Source organism: Pongo pygmaeus, chromosome 2, assembly GCF_028885625.2.
Source record: "Pongo pygmaeus isolate AG05252 chromosome 2, NHGRI_mPonPyg2-v2.0_pri, whole genome shotgun sequence".
NCBI lineage: Eukaryota > Metazoa > Chordata > Mammalia > Primates > Hominidae > Pongo > Pongo pygmaeus.
This window is the reverse complement of record NC_085930.1, coordinates 186,214,310-186,231,978: the sequence shown is the minus strand read 5'-3', so window position 1 is coordinate 186,231,978 and position 17,669 is coordinate 186,214,310. Positions and strand designations below refer to the sequence as shown.

The following is a 17,669-nucleotide window of genomic DNA, read 5'->3' as shown; positions in this document are numbered from 1 at the left end:
CTACAAGCTGGAGACCCATGAAAGATGGAGGTGTGGTTCCATTCCAGGGCCAGAGAAGGAGTGCCAATGGTGTAAGTCCCAGTCCAAGAGCAGAAGACCAATATACCAACTCAACAGTCAGGCTGAGGCAGAGAATTCTCTCTTCCTTGGTGTTTTTGTTCTGTTTAGAGCCTCACTGGACTGAGTGATGTCCCCCCACATTGGGGAGGGTGGCAGTCTGCTTTTCTCAGTCAGCTAAGTTAAATGCCTGTCTCAACTGGAAACACCCTCAGACACAGCTGGAAATAATGTCTAACCAAATATCTGTACCCTGTGACTCAGTCAAGAAGACAGATAAAATTAGCCATCACCAGTAGTAAGAAAGGTCATGCTATAAATTGTCTTCACCGTTAGAAAGTCATATGTTGAGGCAATTAAAGTTTATTTGCAATTAAAGTTTATTTGCATGTGTAAAGATTTGACTAATAAGTGCTCAAGATCTTTGTAGCATTCATGGATTTGATTGAAATTCTTTGCGTTGTATTAATTTGATTTTGCTGTGGTATGAATATGTATCACCATTGCTGGGAAACTGATATATAGCAGAGAATCTCTCAGTGAGTGAGCCTAGTTGACATACCAGCACCCACATCTCAACATGGATCTCTGTTTTTCTTGTTGTATGACTAAAAAGCAAAACTGCTGTCTCGCACCTAAGCACATCAGATTCCTCAGTTGGGGAAAAAAGCATTTGGAGGTAAAGAACAACCTAATACTTATTTCCAAAATAAATGAAGCTTTGAGCCCTCTCCTGCAACAGCTAACCCTCTACTGAAAACAGTTTTATCCTTGACTTTGCAGTACCAAGGACTGCAGATGTGATGACCATTACAGATATGAAAATCATGAGGGAAAACTGCTTTTCCTGCTACTATGAACAGATTAAATTTAACTTTGGGAAGCTTGTGAGGTTTTCTCTTTTAAGTATCTGCTGTTTTTAGTTAGACAGTTCTTAAGTCTGGGCTCCCTTACAAAATTGCTAGTAGTAATACTTTTCTTAATGCTTTCATCTTTGGCTTTTCCTTTTGTGCACACGTATTAGTGCTTATAACATGAAAAAATTTCTTCTGGAACTGTGTGTGACACATATGAGGAAATGACAGAAGGGCAGTGTCCAGAGGGCCTTGTGCCACATATTGAGTTGAAGCTGGAGAGCGGTTAAAACTAGAAATTGTTAGAGAGCTTTTCTTCATCCTAAGAATGTTTAAATGTCACAAAGCATTTTAAAGCAAAAACTAGGATGGATGGATAATGTGTAATGGGCCGTTTTCTGAGAAGAGGGAATGCCAGATGGAATGAGAAGGTGACGTTGAGTCATGCGAATGGAGGAGATAGGTGGGACTGATGCTTAGAGAACTGTAAGCTTGAGGTTAAAACCTGGGAATTCTCAGCGGATAGGTGGTCTTTAAAATCCTTGGGCATGGCCGGGCTTGGTGGTTCACTGTTGGGGTTCAATCAGGCTGGTGGGAAAAATATTAGAGATAGTTATAGAAATAGACACATATCTTCTTGGAAGGCTGAGAAGTAACTACAGTAATAGATCTGGCTGAACGCGGCCTGGTTCCTTTACCTTTAGTTAAACAAATTAATAATGAAGGCAGAATAGTTTATCTAGCTAGCTTGATATAATATTAAGACTAACCTTTGATATGCCATGGGTGCTTAAGTGCTTTTTACTTGGGAAGTCCACAATGTCAGTTACCCTCTAATGGCATTGACTCAAGCCTTTGTGAATTAATCTTACTGAATAAATTCGAGTCTTACTAGCTGATAGGGCCATGGTCGCAACTGTTTACAGAACTCTCCAGGGAGTCTGTAAGTGGCTTGGACACCCTCAGCTGGACTGGCAAAACAGGATATCTGTGTGTTAGTGTACTTTATTCATCCATCGCTGGGTCAGGGTCTGCAGGCAGACCTCCGCAGCTAGTGCCCCCGTGAGAGGCATGTTGCCACAGCTCATGCCTGTAATTAAAGCACTTTGGGAGGCCGACGTGGGCAGTTCACTTGAGGTCAGGAGTTCAAGACCAGGCTGGTCAACATGGTGAAACCCCATCTCTGCTAAACATACCAAATTTAGCCAAGCGTGGTGGCAGGCGCCTATAATCTCAGCTACTCTGGAGGCTGAGGCAGGAGAATTGTGTGAACTCGGGGGACGGAGTTGCAGTGAGCCAAGATTGTGCCGCTGCACTCCAGCCTGGGTAAGAGAGTGAGACTTGATCTCCAAAAAAAAAAAAAAAAAAAAATTGGGGCAGGGACAAAACTGTGTAGGTAGTACAGAGTAAGAAAAGAGGGGACCGAAAAAAGTAAGTCTTAGAAACTCTAACAATCACCAAATCAAGAGGGATGAGCTTTCCAAAGGAAACTGAGAAGGTGACCAAAGTGGAAAAAGAAAGTGTGTAGAGGAAACTATTTCAAGGGAGGTAAGAGTTGAGAGTAGCCAACAGTATCAAATTCTATGAATTAGAAAGGTCTAATGAAATCAGTTCTGAAAACATGTCGTTTAGATTTATTTTACTTGGGGTTGTAAATACATAGGGCACCGAAAACACTGATGCTTCATTATCTTTTAATGGTTATGTCACGGAAATGTAAAGTTGAGCTGATTTTTTTCTTGATTGGCCCTTGGGTTTGGCGTGTTGTATGTGTATGTGTTAAGGAAATAACTGCAGGACCTACCATGTCTTTATTGAGTGATTTTTTTTTTTCCCAGAAATACTCTGTGTTGATTTCTGTGAATTTTTGCTCAAAAATAGTAGACATTTGAAATCTATACACATAGGCGTATTTTCATCTCAGGAAAGGCTTATTCTCTACTTTGACTACTTTTTTCTACTTTTTTTTTTTCCTACTTTTCATTTGAGCTTTATTTCCTATGTTACTTTTTACGGTTCTCTGTGAGTCCTCATTATTTGTAAGTTGGTTATTTATTTTCAGTTCTCCATTGCAAAATTTTCCTGATTCTAAAATTCTAAGAGCAGTTTATGATGTAGATCTTTTACTTAAGGGACAGTGTAAAAACTGTGCCTTTAACATTTTAGGATTGTTAACTAATCTCAGAACAACTATAGTTAATTCAGTCTTCAAACTTCGTAATAGTGAATATTTTTAAAGGGCTTAAAGCTAACTTTTTTTTTTTTTACAGAGATGCAAATATTAAATATATCCTATTGCATTTCAGTTTCTTTGTAAATATTCTATCATCATTCTGGTTATATCACTCATGTTTTAGACTGTCCATATAATATTTTAAGTGTCAAGATAATATTTTAAATGTACTCATTGTATGGAAAAATAATTGTATACATTTTTCTTTTTTGTTTAGATATGGAGTATGAAACAAGACAATTGTGTCCATGATTTGCAAGCACATAATAAAGAAATTTATACTATCAAATGGAGTCCAACAGGACCAGGGACTAATAATCCAAATGCCAACCTTATGTTAGCAAGGTGACAGTTCTGTATTATTCTTCCTTTTATGAGTCTTCTACAAATCAAACTTCCAATAAATATGACAGAAGTTTAGGGAAGATTTCATGAAGTGGAAACTTTTTTTTTTTTTTTTTTTCCCTAATTTCAGTAGTTTTTGGTGTATAGGTGGTTTTTGGCTACAAGAATAAATTCTTTAGTGATGATTTCTGAGATTTTAGTGCACTAGTTTTGCAAGCAGTGTAGTGTACCCAGTGTGTAGTCTTTTATTCCTCACCTCTCTTCTCAACCTTCTCCCCACCCCCACCTCCAGTCCACAAAGTTCATTATATCATTCTTATACCTTTGTGTCCTCATAGCTTAGCTCCCACCTACAAGTCAGAACATGATATTTGGTTTTCCATTCCCGAGTTATTTCACTTAGAATGATGCCTCCAGCTCTATCCAAGTCACTGCAAAAGACAATATTTTATTCCTTTTTATGGCTAAGTAGTATTCCATGGTGTATGTATACCACATTTTCTATATCCACTTGTTAGCTGATGGGCACTTACGTTGGTTCCTTAAGGGGAATCTTTAAACACTGAGTTTTATTATTGTTTCAAATTACGATATTTTATATTGAAATAAATATTGACTGATACCAAATACTGATTAAAATCCAAGCAATTGAGGCATAGCAAAATCTTCAGTATCTTTAGGAAAAAAAAAAAAAAGATAAATGGAAAAATATGGTCACTTCGGTGTTCAAAACCATGTGAAAGAAGGATTATTTAGATAGGAATACAGTAAATGAGCACATTTATATTTTCTACTCCTGGACTTGGGAGATTCCTTTAAGTTGTTTTTTTCACTTGTTTAGCTTTTAATTTCTAGAACACTTGCTCTTCTTTCTAAATTTCATTTATTTATTATTTTCTTGTCACTGACTTGAAGCTCACGGAATATTCTTCCTAACAGTTCAGTCAGTCTGATTCTCATAAAGAATTTTGGCTATTAGATGTGGCTGAATATGGGAGGTTGGGTGGGAGCAAGGCTGGGGGAGTATTTCCTTACTTATAAATTAACTTTCTTTCCCTCCCTTTTCAGTGCATCCTTTGATTCTACTGTTAGGTTATGGGATGTAGACCGAGGGATATGCATCCATACCTTGACAAAACACCAAGAGCCTGTGTACAGTGTAGCTTTCAGTCCTGATGGCAGGTATCTGGCAAGTGGTTCTTTTGACAAATGTGTACACATCTGGAACACACAGGTATGTCTCCATTATTTAAATGGTCAAGTACTCTTAAATTTAGGTAGAAGCATTTGCCTATACACTCTCTCTCACCATTTGGTTGTCATTCCTCTTGTGGCATTAATTGAAATGTTGGTTTTAAAATAAGATAGAAACTAATGGAAGTTATATCTTTATGGAGACCAGCATTTTGAAATGGGTTTAGATTGTTTGTTTTATTATTTATTATTGTATTCTTTTGTTTTTTTCCAACGGTTTTGCAGATACCAAATGTGAATGTTTAAGATGTATTTATTTAAATAAATGACAGATTTTATTTTTCAAAATAGTTGTCTCTGAAGGAGCTATATATGAGCAGTAAAAGTCAAAGGACCAGATTTTATGGCTGAATGCAATAATTTATGAGAAAGAAACTTACAACTACATTACCTTTTCAGGTAGTATGTATAGTGTTTCAGAGATTCTTAAAAGTGGAGAAGACAGCCTGCTGCTTTCAATTTTTTAAATCTTCTCAATGTTTTAGTTTTTATGCTCTATGTACTATACTTTTTTAATAGCAGTCACTGGACTCACCCCTCCTTTCAGTTAGCAGATCTTTGTTGGTTGTAGTGCACACATAATAAGTTGTTATGGTGTATTTCTCTTTGTGTAGGTGTCCGCCACCATAGTTCATTTCACAATTTTCATAACTTACTTTGAAGATTTTTAAATTACCTTATACATGCATACAGTTCAGAAAAAACCTCAAACCTTGTATAAAGGTATACACCGAGAAACTTTGTTCACATTTCTGTCTTCCTCTCCTGCTGGTAACAATTTTTATTAGTTTTTATTTCTTCCTAGCTTCTTTTTATGAATAAAAGCATTGTGCTTCTTTCATTTTACACTACCACTGACAATATAAAATAATATTTTACCTCACAGTTCAATCCATTAGTGATAAATGGTATTTCAGCATAGTTTTAAATTTGCATTTTCTTATGAATAACATTAGGAATCTTTTTTTATATATTTAAGCATACTTGTTAATTTTTCTGTGAACTGTTTGATCATGTTTTTTCCATTCTTTTCAACTGGGTTATTCATTGTCTTTGATTTCTAGCAGCTCTTTATAGACTAAAAAACTAAACCCTTTGTAATGTGGTTGCAGATTTTTGCTAGTTGAACAAATGATTATTAAGCCTGAATCTTACATTACATTTCAATAAAATTTTTTAATATTTATTTTTGTTTTTCTTTAAATAGAGACAGGATCTTTCTATGTTGCCTGGACTGGCCTCGAACTCCTGGGCCCAAGGGATCCTCCCACCGCAGCCTCCCAAAGTGCTGGGATTACAGGCATGAGCCACCTCATGGTGGCCTTCTAAGAAAATTTTAGACTGCGCATGGTGACTCATGCCTGTAATTCCAGCACTTTGGGAGGCCAAGGTGGGCAGTTCTCTTGAGGTCAGGAGTTCAAGACCAGCTGGTCAACATGGTGAAACCCCATCTCTCCTAAAAATACAAAAATTAGCCAGGCGTGGTGACATGTCTGTAGTCTCAGCTACTCGGGAGGCTGAGGCAGGAGAATGGCTTGAACCCAGAAGTGGAGGTTGTAGTGAGCCAAGATCGCATCACTACACTCCAGCCTGGGCAACAGAGTGAGACCCTGTCTCAAAAAAAATAAAAATTAAGTAAAAATGTTCTGCTTTAATTTTTATTATTACTTCCTTACCTCTACTACCATATTTTCTGTCTTTATGAATATATGCCTGTGTTGGATATATTCTGTAACTGTGATATATATGCCTTAAAAACTCTTTCCTAAATTTTAGTTTGTGTTTGTGGGAAGACACTAATCATGCACCCAACTAAACTTTATTTTTCATTTTCATTTTTATTTTTATTTTTATTTTTTGAGACGAAGTCTCACTCTTGTCCCCCAGGCTGGAGTGCAATGGCGCGATCTTGGCTCACTGCAACCTCCGCCTCCCGGGTTTAAGTGATTCTCCTGCCTCAGCCCCATGAGTAGCTGGGATTATAGGTGCCTGCCACCACACCCGGCTAGTTTTGGTATTTTTAGTAGAGATGGGGTTTCACCATGTTGGCCAGGCTGGTCCCAAACTCCTGCCCTCAGGTCATCCACCTGCCTCGGCCTCCCAGTGTGCTGAGATTACAGGTGTGAGCCACCATGCCTGGCCTCACCCAACTAAACTTTTTAAATGTGAACAACAGTTACAGAGTTGATGAAAGTGAATCTAAATCTAAATATAATTTCCACGTAGATTCAAGTTAGTGTTTGTTCATCTTCACTTTTAATAATTATACATTTCAAACAAAATAATATAACACTCATATACCTACTGCTCAGATTTAATTGATAACATGTTGCCACACTGTTGTGAATCTCTTCCTTCCTATTTTTACCGATGAAATGTTGTAGATACAGATAAAGTGTTCACCTCCATTTTCCTCTTCCTTCCTAGAGGCTATAGCAATCCTGAAGAGAGTGCCTGTCATTCCCATGATAAATGATATATACTACTATTTTCTGTGGTAAAATTGTAATTAATCATGCTGTTGTGAATCTTCTATTGTATATCTTTTCAAGCTAGTGTTTTTTACCACTTCTTTGAAATGTCACATTAATACTTGTACCTCTAGAATGATTATTTATTTAGACTATTCCAGAGCATTATATGAATATATGAATATATTCATTAATAATATATTCATAATATGAATATATTAATTTTCAAATTAATTTTCCTATTGGATTTAAGAATGTACAACATTGCTGGAACATCCTTACACATTTCCTTGTGCACATGAATAAAAGTTTCTGTAATGCTTCTCTCTCTCTTTCTCTCTCTCTCTCTCTACACACACACACACACACACACACACACACACACACACACACACACACACACACACACACACACACACACACACACACACACACACACACACACACACACACACACACACACACACACACACACACACACCCCTGTGCATGGCATATCCTGTAAGTAGAAATCATGGCCCATAGGGTATATTTATGTGCTTGTGCCTAACTGCTCTTCAATGTGCATACACCCATTTACATTTCTAATCACAATATTTAGGATTTCCCATTTTCCTTTATCCTTAGGTTATCAGACTGGTAAACATTTTTCCAATTACATGGATATGAAACATTTTATATTAATTTGCATTTTGTTGATTGTCGATTACTTTAAATATCTTTTCAAATAGTTATTATACAGTTGGACTTTAGCATTTTAGTTCACCACCACCACCACCGTTTTTCAATTGTTTTATATTCTTTACTGATTAGTGTTCATTATGCATTCTGGGTACTAATCCTTCCTGGTCATATGGATTCCAGTGATCTCCCAGTACCTTGTTTTTTATTTTCTTCATGTGGAGTGTTTATCACGTAGAAGTTTTGTGGGGTTTTTTGGTTGTTGTTTTGTTTTGTCGTGAGATAGGGTCTCACTCTGTCGCCTAGGCTGGAATGCAGTGCATTCCTTCCTGCGCTCAGCTAATGCTCCCACCTCAACCTTCCAAGTAGCTGGGATCACAGCTGCATGCCACCATACCCAGCTAATTTTTGTATTTTTTTGTAGAGACCGGGTTTTGCCATGTTGCCCAGTCTGGCCTCAACCCCCTAGGCTCAAGGGATCCACTTGCCTCAGCCTTCCAAAGTAATCCTGGGATTACAGGCATGAGGCATCACGCCCAGATCATATGGAAGTTTTTAATGTTAATGTTTAGATGTATTTATCTTTCTCCTTTTAAAATTAATTGATTATTTTTAGAGATGGGGTCTTGCTGTGTTACCCAGGCTGGACTCCTGAGCTCAAGAGATCCTTTCACCTCAGCATCCTGTGTAGCTGGGTCTACAGGCACATGCCACTGTGCCCGGCTAGATCTTTCTTTTTTGATAGCTTTTTTTTAATAGCTTAATACATTTTTCCTTATAGATATTACTGAAGTCTGATATTTTTTCATGAAGTATCTAAGTTTTATTCCTTTACATTTATGTTTTTAGCCCCTTTGGAACTGATTTTTATATATGGTGTGAGGTACAGATATTTCCATTTGGGTAGTCAGTTGTCTTAGCACCATTCATTGTCCCCTTTCTGTTTTCATAATGCCAATTTCATATACCTAATTCATGTACATGCAGTTTTTTTATACCTCCTCTTTTATTCCATTTATGTATTTGCCTTATCTGAATCAATAGCATAGTTTTGATAATTCTAACTTTATAAATCCCTCTTATTATTCTTCAAAACTGTTTTTCTGTTCTTGCCACTTTAGTCATCCATATTTCCAAAACAGAGCATACAATTTTGGATTTTGTTTATGAGTGCCTTGAATTTATAGGTTAAATTAGGGAAAATTGTTACTGAGTTTTATCACCCATAAATATGTTATACCTCCATTTATTTGTCTTTTATTCCTTCAGTAAAGTTTTATAATTTCTCTGAGGATCTTTTTTCCTAATGTGTTTTGAGGTGCCTTATGGTTTTTATGTTATTGTGAATGACCTCTTTTAAAAAATATATTCCTTTTATATATTAGTTGTTGCTCACATTTAGAACATTTTCAGTGAACTCATTTAGTCCATTGTGACAAAATCAATTTTAATGAAATTTGGGCATAGAACTGTAGAGCGCTAATGGAAGATACTACAAGACATTTAAGGGCATTTGACCAACTGTTCATATTATTTTGTTTTCACTGTTGTGTACCAAAAGTCTTACTTTTTCAAACTTTGAAAATAGTACAATAGTGAATTTTCAATGCAGGAGAAAATCATTATCCTATTGTTGTATATACATCTAGGTTTTTTGTTTTCCCCTTTCTTGTATGATGAGTTGCCTAAGCATTTGATGAGTAAATTGTAGAAGTCTTGTGCCAGCATACGTACAAATTTGAGGTAGATGCCGATGATCCGAGCCATTGGCCTTTTTCAATGTCTTAGCTCTGCCTTGTTCACCATAATGTTTTGGTTCGTTGTAGCCCAGTTCAAGCTTAGAGATTGGTAAGTGCTTTTTAAAAGAAAGTTGTTTTGTTTTTTTAACCCCCAAGTTGGCTATAGATTGAATGTCTGTAGGTTGACTATAGATTTTATTTTTTATATCTCAGCAAACTAGATTTTGTTGGTTCTACTTTTTTCTCTCCTCATTAACTATAGATACTCAAAGCCTACTATACTTGAACTTAATCTCATAAATTATGAGAAATTTTTAAGTAAACAAAACAGTTGAGCCTTCCCAGCCTGATAATCAGTAGCAATGAGTCAGTACCAATGCATCTGTGATTTGTGCCACATTACTGGGCTAAATTTGAAGAGGAAAGCTCGGTCAAACATTCTTCCAGCTTAGTTGTCATCTTGGATAGGCTGAATGGGAGGTATTTTCAAGGTGCATGGTTTGTTGCCATGTTGTTTTTAAGTAGATCTGCCACCTCTAGCTTGACTTTAGGTTATCATATAGCTGCAAAGGTCACTTTTCTGATTTGTCAGGGAAGAACACCTGAAGCATATATTTCAGTTTTCACAACAGGACCTCTGATCTTTGTTCTGTTATATTGACTGGTTTCACAGGAGAATATATTTTTGGATTGAGTTTTAATTCTTCAGTGGCAGCTGAATAATAAAATAACGTTGTTACATTTATGATTCAGCTTAATTAATGATTACATTGTTAGTATTCCTGCCTGTGTTTTTGTTTAAACTTATAATGTCTTTCAAGAATAGTGTACGTATCTTTCTGGGCACTGTGGCGCATGCTTATAATCCCAACATTTTGGGAGGCCAGGGTGGGTGGATTGCTTGAGGACAGGAGTTCAAGACCAGCCTGGGCAACACGGTGAGACCTTGTCTCTACCAATAATTTTTTAAAAATCAGCTGGGCCTGGTGGCATGCACTTGTAATCTAGCTACTTAGGAGGCGGAGGCGGGAGGATCACTCTAGCCCAGGAGTTCGAAGGTGCAGTGAGCTGATTGCACAACTGCATCCAGCCTGGGTAACAGAACAAGACCCTGTCTAAAGAAAAAAAAGGAACATACATACATTATTTTAGCTTCTTTTATAATCCCTCAGCTTAGGAACTGGTCAGTAAATATAGAGTGAATAACAGACTTATACTGGAATTATCTTTACTAGTTTGTTATACTTCCTCTTTAAGATGTTTTGTCAAAGAAATTCTGCATTTATTTTGTTTCTCTACATGTTAGCTAGACTCATGCATCATTTAGCAACAACAAAAACTTATTTCATGTGATAGACTGAATGTTTACTTCTAGCTATTGTTGGCTATGTCAGAGAGACCAGATACCTTAGTCAAGAATGGTTATCAAGACTGGAGAAACTGAATATGTGTGTGAGTAATCTTTTGAGAACAGGCTGGTATTATCTTTTTGTAAAGGGATCATATTACACTTCTAGAATTTGAGAACTTATTTTTATAGTTGAAGCTAAGTCCCTCCTCTGATTGCTAGAAATAAAGCCATGTAATATTTTTATTTCAGCATTTGGATTTATTATAATATGTATTACGATTTTTAAGATGTTGTTTTTCATTCTTTTAGACAGGTGCTCTAGTTCACAGCTATAGGGGAACAGGTGGAATATTTGAAGTTTGCTGGAATGCAGCAGGAGACAAAGTTGGAGCCAGTGCATCAGATGGTTCAGTAAGTATAGTAAAGTGTTTCCAAAGAGGGTGTGGGTGGGTATTCACATCAGAATGCAGCTTATTGTTAGTGATACCAGTGTTTTTTTCAAAATAAATTTTAAGGTGTGATACTGATTTTTTTTTTTTTTCCTGAGGCTGTAAACTTTTCATGTGCGTTGGATTCAAATAATGTAAACAAAATTTAGGCTGTCCTTACCAAATACCTTATAATCTAGAAATGGACAGTTATTTTTAATGTGAACCTTCATTTATGAAATTAGGTATACCAGAGGAACATTCTGAGAAGGATTGAAATGTTTAATGTGTATTTCTACCTTCTCTTCTTCACAGAAGAGTTTTTTTTGGCCCAGGGAAGGCAGAACTAGAGGCAGTTGGTTCCTGTGTTGAGGAATGTGTGATACTGAAAGATTTTCAGGATGAGGTTAGCCAACTCTTTACAACAATGCAAATATGGCTTCCAAAGCTGTAGAAGCAACAGAAGGTGGGAAAAGGGTAGCTATTTACTGACGCTGTAGCTGAATATAATCTGTGATATCTTTCATTAGGGTCCAATAGATAGGAAATGGTCTGTTTTGAGCATTTTCCCCCTCCTTTTTAATCAACAGAGAATATAAATATCCTAGCCGTGGTTCTTCCCCCATAGTTTGAGCTCATGGTTGTTCTCTTGATCTGCTTAAATGATCTGTCTGATTTCTGTCAGTTAAGTGCTCATTTCCATGATTATTATGCTTTACCAATTTTATAAACTTGCAACTAAGAAACATTTCAAATTGTACTATAGAAAAGTTAAACATAAAATGTACAATAAAATTCTGAATACACTGGTTGATTATTTTAATTTCTTACAGGTTTGTGTATTAGACCTTCGGAAATAGCGCTACTAGTTGGAAGCCATGGACCGACTATGAATGTGTACATAGCCAAAATGACTGTCCCTGACCCATGTACTGCTATAGTCCCACTTGAACCATGGCCAGTCCACTACAGCCAAATCTAAAAGAAATATATACATACAGTGTATATAAACAAAATTGCACCCCGAAGATGACAGAGTTTTGTCACAGCTTGTGAATTCTGTTCACCAAGTGCTGGAATCTAATCTGCTGTGCCCCTAAAATAGCATTTAGAAGTTTTGGATATGAAAAACAGAAGAGAGAAAAATATACATTATAAAAGCAGAACATACATGTACCAGTTTTTGGATACTAAATGACAGCCTTGTTTCTCCCCTTTGAATCAGCAGACACCATGGATTATATTCTTTTTTTCCCTTCAGTAGTGAGCAGTTTGTATGTACAGAGAAAATGGACTTACAAAAACTTGCAGCAGTAGTTTGTTCTTGCTTTAAAATTTCGTTTTTGGTTTAGATTATGGATGCATGAAGTAAGGGAGTGAATCAGTTTCTTGTTTATATTTTTTTCACCTTTTAAACAAAAAATTCTTTAAAATATTTTAATGCATTCTTTTGAAGAGGTAGATGTTTGGTACATTTTATGGCTCCCAGAGCATATATTCAGTTGGTGCATGTTGTGGAAGGGGGAATTGGAAATTAAATGAAAACCTATGACTTTGGTCATGTCAATCTGTCAGACACATCAGTAAAAGGGTATTATGCTCTGTTGGTTTTGTTTTTTTGTTTTGCCTTTTTTTTTTTTTTTCTTTTTTGTTTTTTGGTGATGTGGCTTAAATGCAATAGTTTCTTTTTGGGACATATTTCTGCCAATTAAAGACTAGAAGGGCACAAATTTTTTTTTAATTACCATAGAGAAGATACATTAAAAAAAAAAAAGATCTTCTGATGTTTTGTAGCCATAACTAAATTATGGTAAAAATGTGCACTATTGTGAAAAGGAGCAAAGTAGTTTTGGGTTTTTTGTTGTTTGTTTGTTTTGCTTTGTTTTTTAAGAGATTAAAATGTTTCTGGATAAGGATTAGCTTCTCGAAGTGTCCATCATTCTGTGTAGAAGCTTAAATATGTAATGTAACCAAACTCCAGTATTAAAAATCTCTCATGTTGTTTTCTTTATACAAAGCAAGATAACGGCATATAACACTGCCATTACATGGCAAAATGTTTGCTACCTTAGTTTAAAAAACAATCTCAAACAAAAGACTTGCTTCAAGGTGTTTTTAAATAGCAGTGATTCAGAATTTTTTTTATGAAAGTATAATTGCACTAACCTTCTTCCTGCTGCTCTGATTCTGCATTTGTGGTACTTGTGACTACGTTTTTTCAAATATAGATAGATTTAAGCTGCTAATTTTTTTTTTCCGTAATCACTACTATATCATGTCTTTTACTCTGTTTATAATATCAAGTATTTTCTTAAAGATATAGATATTAAACCTTGTGCTCATGCAACTTAGAGTAACATATACAGACAAATGATTGCATGAGGCCATGTTTATATGTGTGACTAATAAGGCTTGTCATGATTAACATAATCCAGGTATGTCATTTCTGAAGAGAATAGTCATCAAATTTATATCTCAAAGATTTTAATTAAGGAATTGCTTATTGTTGAGCTTAGCAAATTAATAACACTATTTCTGTCACTAATTATTTTGAGGCCTTTTAGTACTAAAATTTTAACCTGTGTTCTAAGTAGAAACTGATTTAACCCAAGTAATGCAGCTTTGATTTTCAGCATTCGTTGCTTTGCTATTTTTACAAAACAGCATTGATTGAAGCAAGTCTTGGTTTTACTAAGGTAGGGTAGCATTTGCTATTGGTAAAGAGAATAAATACACTTAATTTCACAATACATTGTTATATGTACCCCAGTTGTTGTTATTGGGGACTATGATACTGTAATAATATTTTTAAAAATTTACATCAAGAGAGGCAGTCATTCACGATGGTTTTGTGCCAGCTCTTTTTAGGGTTTTGGATCACATTAGAGATATTTAGAACATATTACCCTGTGACTTATGTAGGAAACCTAATATGCTGAGTATCTGGCACTTGAATTCCTGCTTTTATTGCTGGAGGTCCACATCTGTGGTTGACCTCTGTTATTGTTTAAAAAAAATAAATAAAAATTAAAAAAATCTGTGCAATAATTTTAAAATGTGCTCCCAGGAATAGACACAAATGTTTTGAGTATCTTTTAAGCTGCATTTTCCTTTAGTGATGCATTTGTCAATTGCACTGAATTTAAATCTGAAAGTCAGAGGTGATTATTGATAGTACTTTTGTATTTTGATATGGACAGTTTATTCATTTGCATACAGTTATTGACTTTTTCCCAGCTGATTAAAAGATAGTCAAGAAATTCTGCAATATAGCTGCCAAAATAGACAGCTACATTTTTATGATATTGTCATCTTTTCTGTTTTTTTTTCTTTTTTTTCTTTAGCTATTTTACTTAAGCATAATAGCCACAATAGGACATATAAAAGATTATAAATACAGAGCTTTATTATCCTGACGTCTTGGGTCTTTTAAGTATATACTTTTCTGAAAGGAATCCATTTTGTAGGCTTGGGTTCTTCATGAGCATACGATTGTTTATTTTTGCTGCTGTTCTCAACATCATCATTGCCTGCTGATGTGCCACGATGCTGCTCCAATAGACAGAAATAAGATTGTCTCTAATTTGAGCAGTAACATGATTGCAAGAGACCAAGTTTCACAGCTTGTAAAGTTCTGTATTTGGGATTCTTGCTTATTTTTCCGCTTGTGTTTTTCTGAGAACTTATTCCTGATGATCAATTGAATCCAGTAGTTTTTCTATGCTATTTGTTGTTGTATAAGCTACTGTAAGAAACTTATCATAAGGAAAAATAGAAAGGAAAACTTGAATCCATACTCATTGATTAAAATGGAATAAAGAAAGAGCAGCTGCCACTTTTAAACAACATAAAGGAATATCTTTTTTTGTCTCCGTGTAGGAAATCCCATAAGTTCTTATATTTGTTCCAATTCCCATTTCCTGCCATTGACCAGATAACATCATTGACTTTCAAATGACTTTTAGAAGTGGTAACTCTTAATTTCCTAATAGATACTAGATTGTATTGAATTCTGTTTTAATTATTCTCTAGGTAAGTATGTTTTAGGATTAAATACCTTTTACAGATACTGAAAGTGCCTCCTTTTGTGGTGTAAAAAACAAATTATGGTGCAAAAAGTAATCACTAGATTGAATTACATGAAGGTTTTTTGCTTTTTGACATATGAAAATGTCAAGAGAAAGGCCAAAGATTTGTACTTTTTCACTTACAAAGCACTCCTTTTTCCCTTAAACTTCTTTCTGTCAAATTAGATTTAATGAGAGAGTACTATTTTTAAGGAGCTATCTGTTTATGTAGAATGATTTTGTTAAGAGTAATGTAAACTATTATTGACTAGAGGCCTAAAGAGGACTGTGCATTTTTGCTATTTAAAGGAATCACAAATGATCATACTTAAGTGGGCAAAAATGACAAGTTTTACTAGCTAAGTAGAGAAATAAATCTCAAATGCAGCGCTACAATTTTCATTATCTTAAGCACATTGTACATTTCTACAGAACCTGTGATTATTCTCGCATGCTAAGGATGGTACTTGCATATGGTGAATTACTGTTGACAGTTTCCGCAGAAATCCTATTTCAGTGGACCAACATTGTGGCATGGCAGCAAATGCCAACATTTTGTGGAATAGCAGCAAATCTACAAGAGACCCTGGTTGGTTTTTCGTTTTGTTTTCTTTGTTTTTTTCCCCCTTCTCCTGAATCAGCAGGGATGGAAGGAGGGTAGGGAAGTTACGAATTACTCCTTCCAGTAGTAGCTCTGAAGTGTCACATTTAATATCAGTTTTTTTTTAAACATGATTCTAGTTAAATGTAGAAGAGAGAAAAAAAGAGGAAGTGTTCACTTTTTTAATACACTGATTTAGAAATTTGATGTCTTATATCAGTAGTTCTGAGGTATTGATAGCTTTCTTTATTTCTGCCTTTATGTTGACAGTGTTGAAGCAGGGTGAATAACTAGGGCATATATATATATTTTTTTTTGTAAGCTGTTTCATGATGTTTTCTTTGGAATTTCCGGATAAGTTCAGGAAAACATTCTGCATGTTGTATCTAGTCTGATGTACTTATCCATCTCATTACAAACAAAAACACACAGACTGCATTTGTAGCTCTGTAATCCTTGAATACAGAAGTAAATTTTCTTCTTTCCTGACTTTGACATTGTAGCTATACTGTTTTCATTTTTATTTTTACAAATCCTTTGGGTCTAATTCTGTGAGCCTACCTATAGCACTGGATTAAAATGTCTGCATCATTTCTTTAGTTATCCAGTTAACTTTAAAACTGTTGTAAAAGTGTAAACCAGCCCATGACAGGTTTTTGTACATGTTAAAGAACTTCATTGTTCAGTTTTCATGATTATTGTATAAGGAAGACTGATATAGATGTTCTATGCTGTCCTGGACCATGTTAATTACACTTACGATGTATTTTGGTTCCACATCACAATGATTTGTCCCCAGTGACCCTTTTATCCTTTCTAGGCACATTTTTTTTTGTTGTTGTTGTTGCAGTTCCCCTTTGCATTGTATTGCTTTGACAACTGTAATTTGAATCAGATCTGAAAGAGGTCCAGAATAAAATATATTTTGATATTATGTTGGCTGTGTACATATATAAAACCTTTGATATCTCTGTAGTTTGTATAGACTATTTACTAGTCAAGTAAAGAGAGAGGGATGGTATTTCTTGTTTACAGTTTCTTGTTTACATTTTAATTGCTTTTACTTCTCCAGTGTTCTATTGTAGAATAAACCTTTTTGCTCCGAGTTAGCCTTCATAACCTATAACACATTCATTCTCTCCCATACTGGTGTTACTGATTATAGCTGCCATCAGAACCCAAACCACTGTTTTTCATAAATGTATTGTTTCCCAAGATATATACTTTAAGCCCATAATAAAATTACAAATTTTACTATTTTTATTACTTCTTGCAGGAGATAAGATTTTTTTAAATGAAGGGGTTATTTACTATTTTTATTAAAGTATAATAGAGCATCTAATCAGCTAAGGGATTGTAATTTTTAATTCTTTTGAAAAATCAATATTGTATTTAAAAGACGTTATTTCACATAAGCTAAAAAAGAGACCTTAGATACATTTGTTTGCTTAGCCACACGGTTGAGCACAAAACAATGTGTAGATGTGTTGAAGATTAGGGCAGGAGGCTCAACTTCCTCGGTGACCTTTTTTTGCTTCACAACAAGCCAATTATAGTTGAATCATTTTCTCTCTTAGCTAGTTGTTAC

At 35.2% G+C, this 17,669-nt stretch overlaps 1 protein-coding gene across 9 annotated transcripts in view; it reads left to right on the top strand.

Moving 5' to 3' along the window:
• TBL1XR1 (TBL1X/Y related 1) overlaps nucleotides 1-17,015 on the top strand; it is a 178,355-nt gene extending 161,340 nt beyond the window's left edge. For all 9 annotated transcript variants that reach the window (XM_054479701.2, XM_054479694.2, XM_054479698.2 and 6 more), the window contains 4 exons: nucleotides 3,362-3,489; nucleotides 4,558-4,723; nucleotides 11,295-11,396; nucleotides 12,247-17,015. In XM_054479701.2, coding sequence (XP_054335676.1) covers nucleotides 3,362-3,489; nucleotides 4,558-4,723; nucleotides 11,295-11,396; nucleotides 12,247-12,273 — 423 coding nt within the window. In that variant the 3' untranslated portion in view covers nucleotides 12,274-17,015. The remainder of the gene's footprint in view (nucleotides 1-3,361; nucleotides 3,490-4,557; nucleotides 4,724-11,294; nucleotides 11,397-12,246) is intronic.
• The last annotated feature ends 654 nt before the right edge of the window (nucleotides 17,016-17,669 follow it).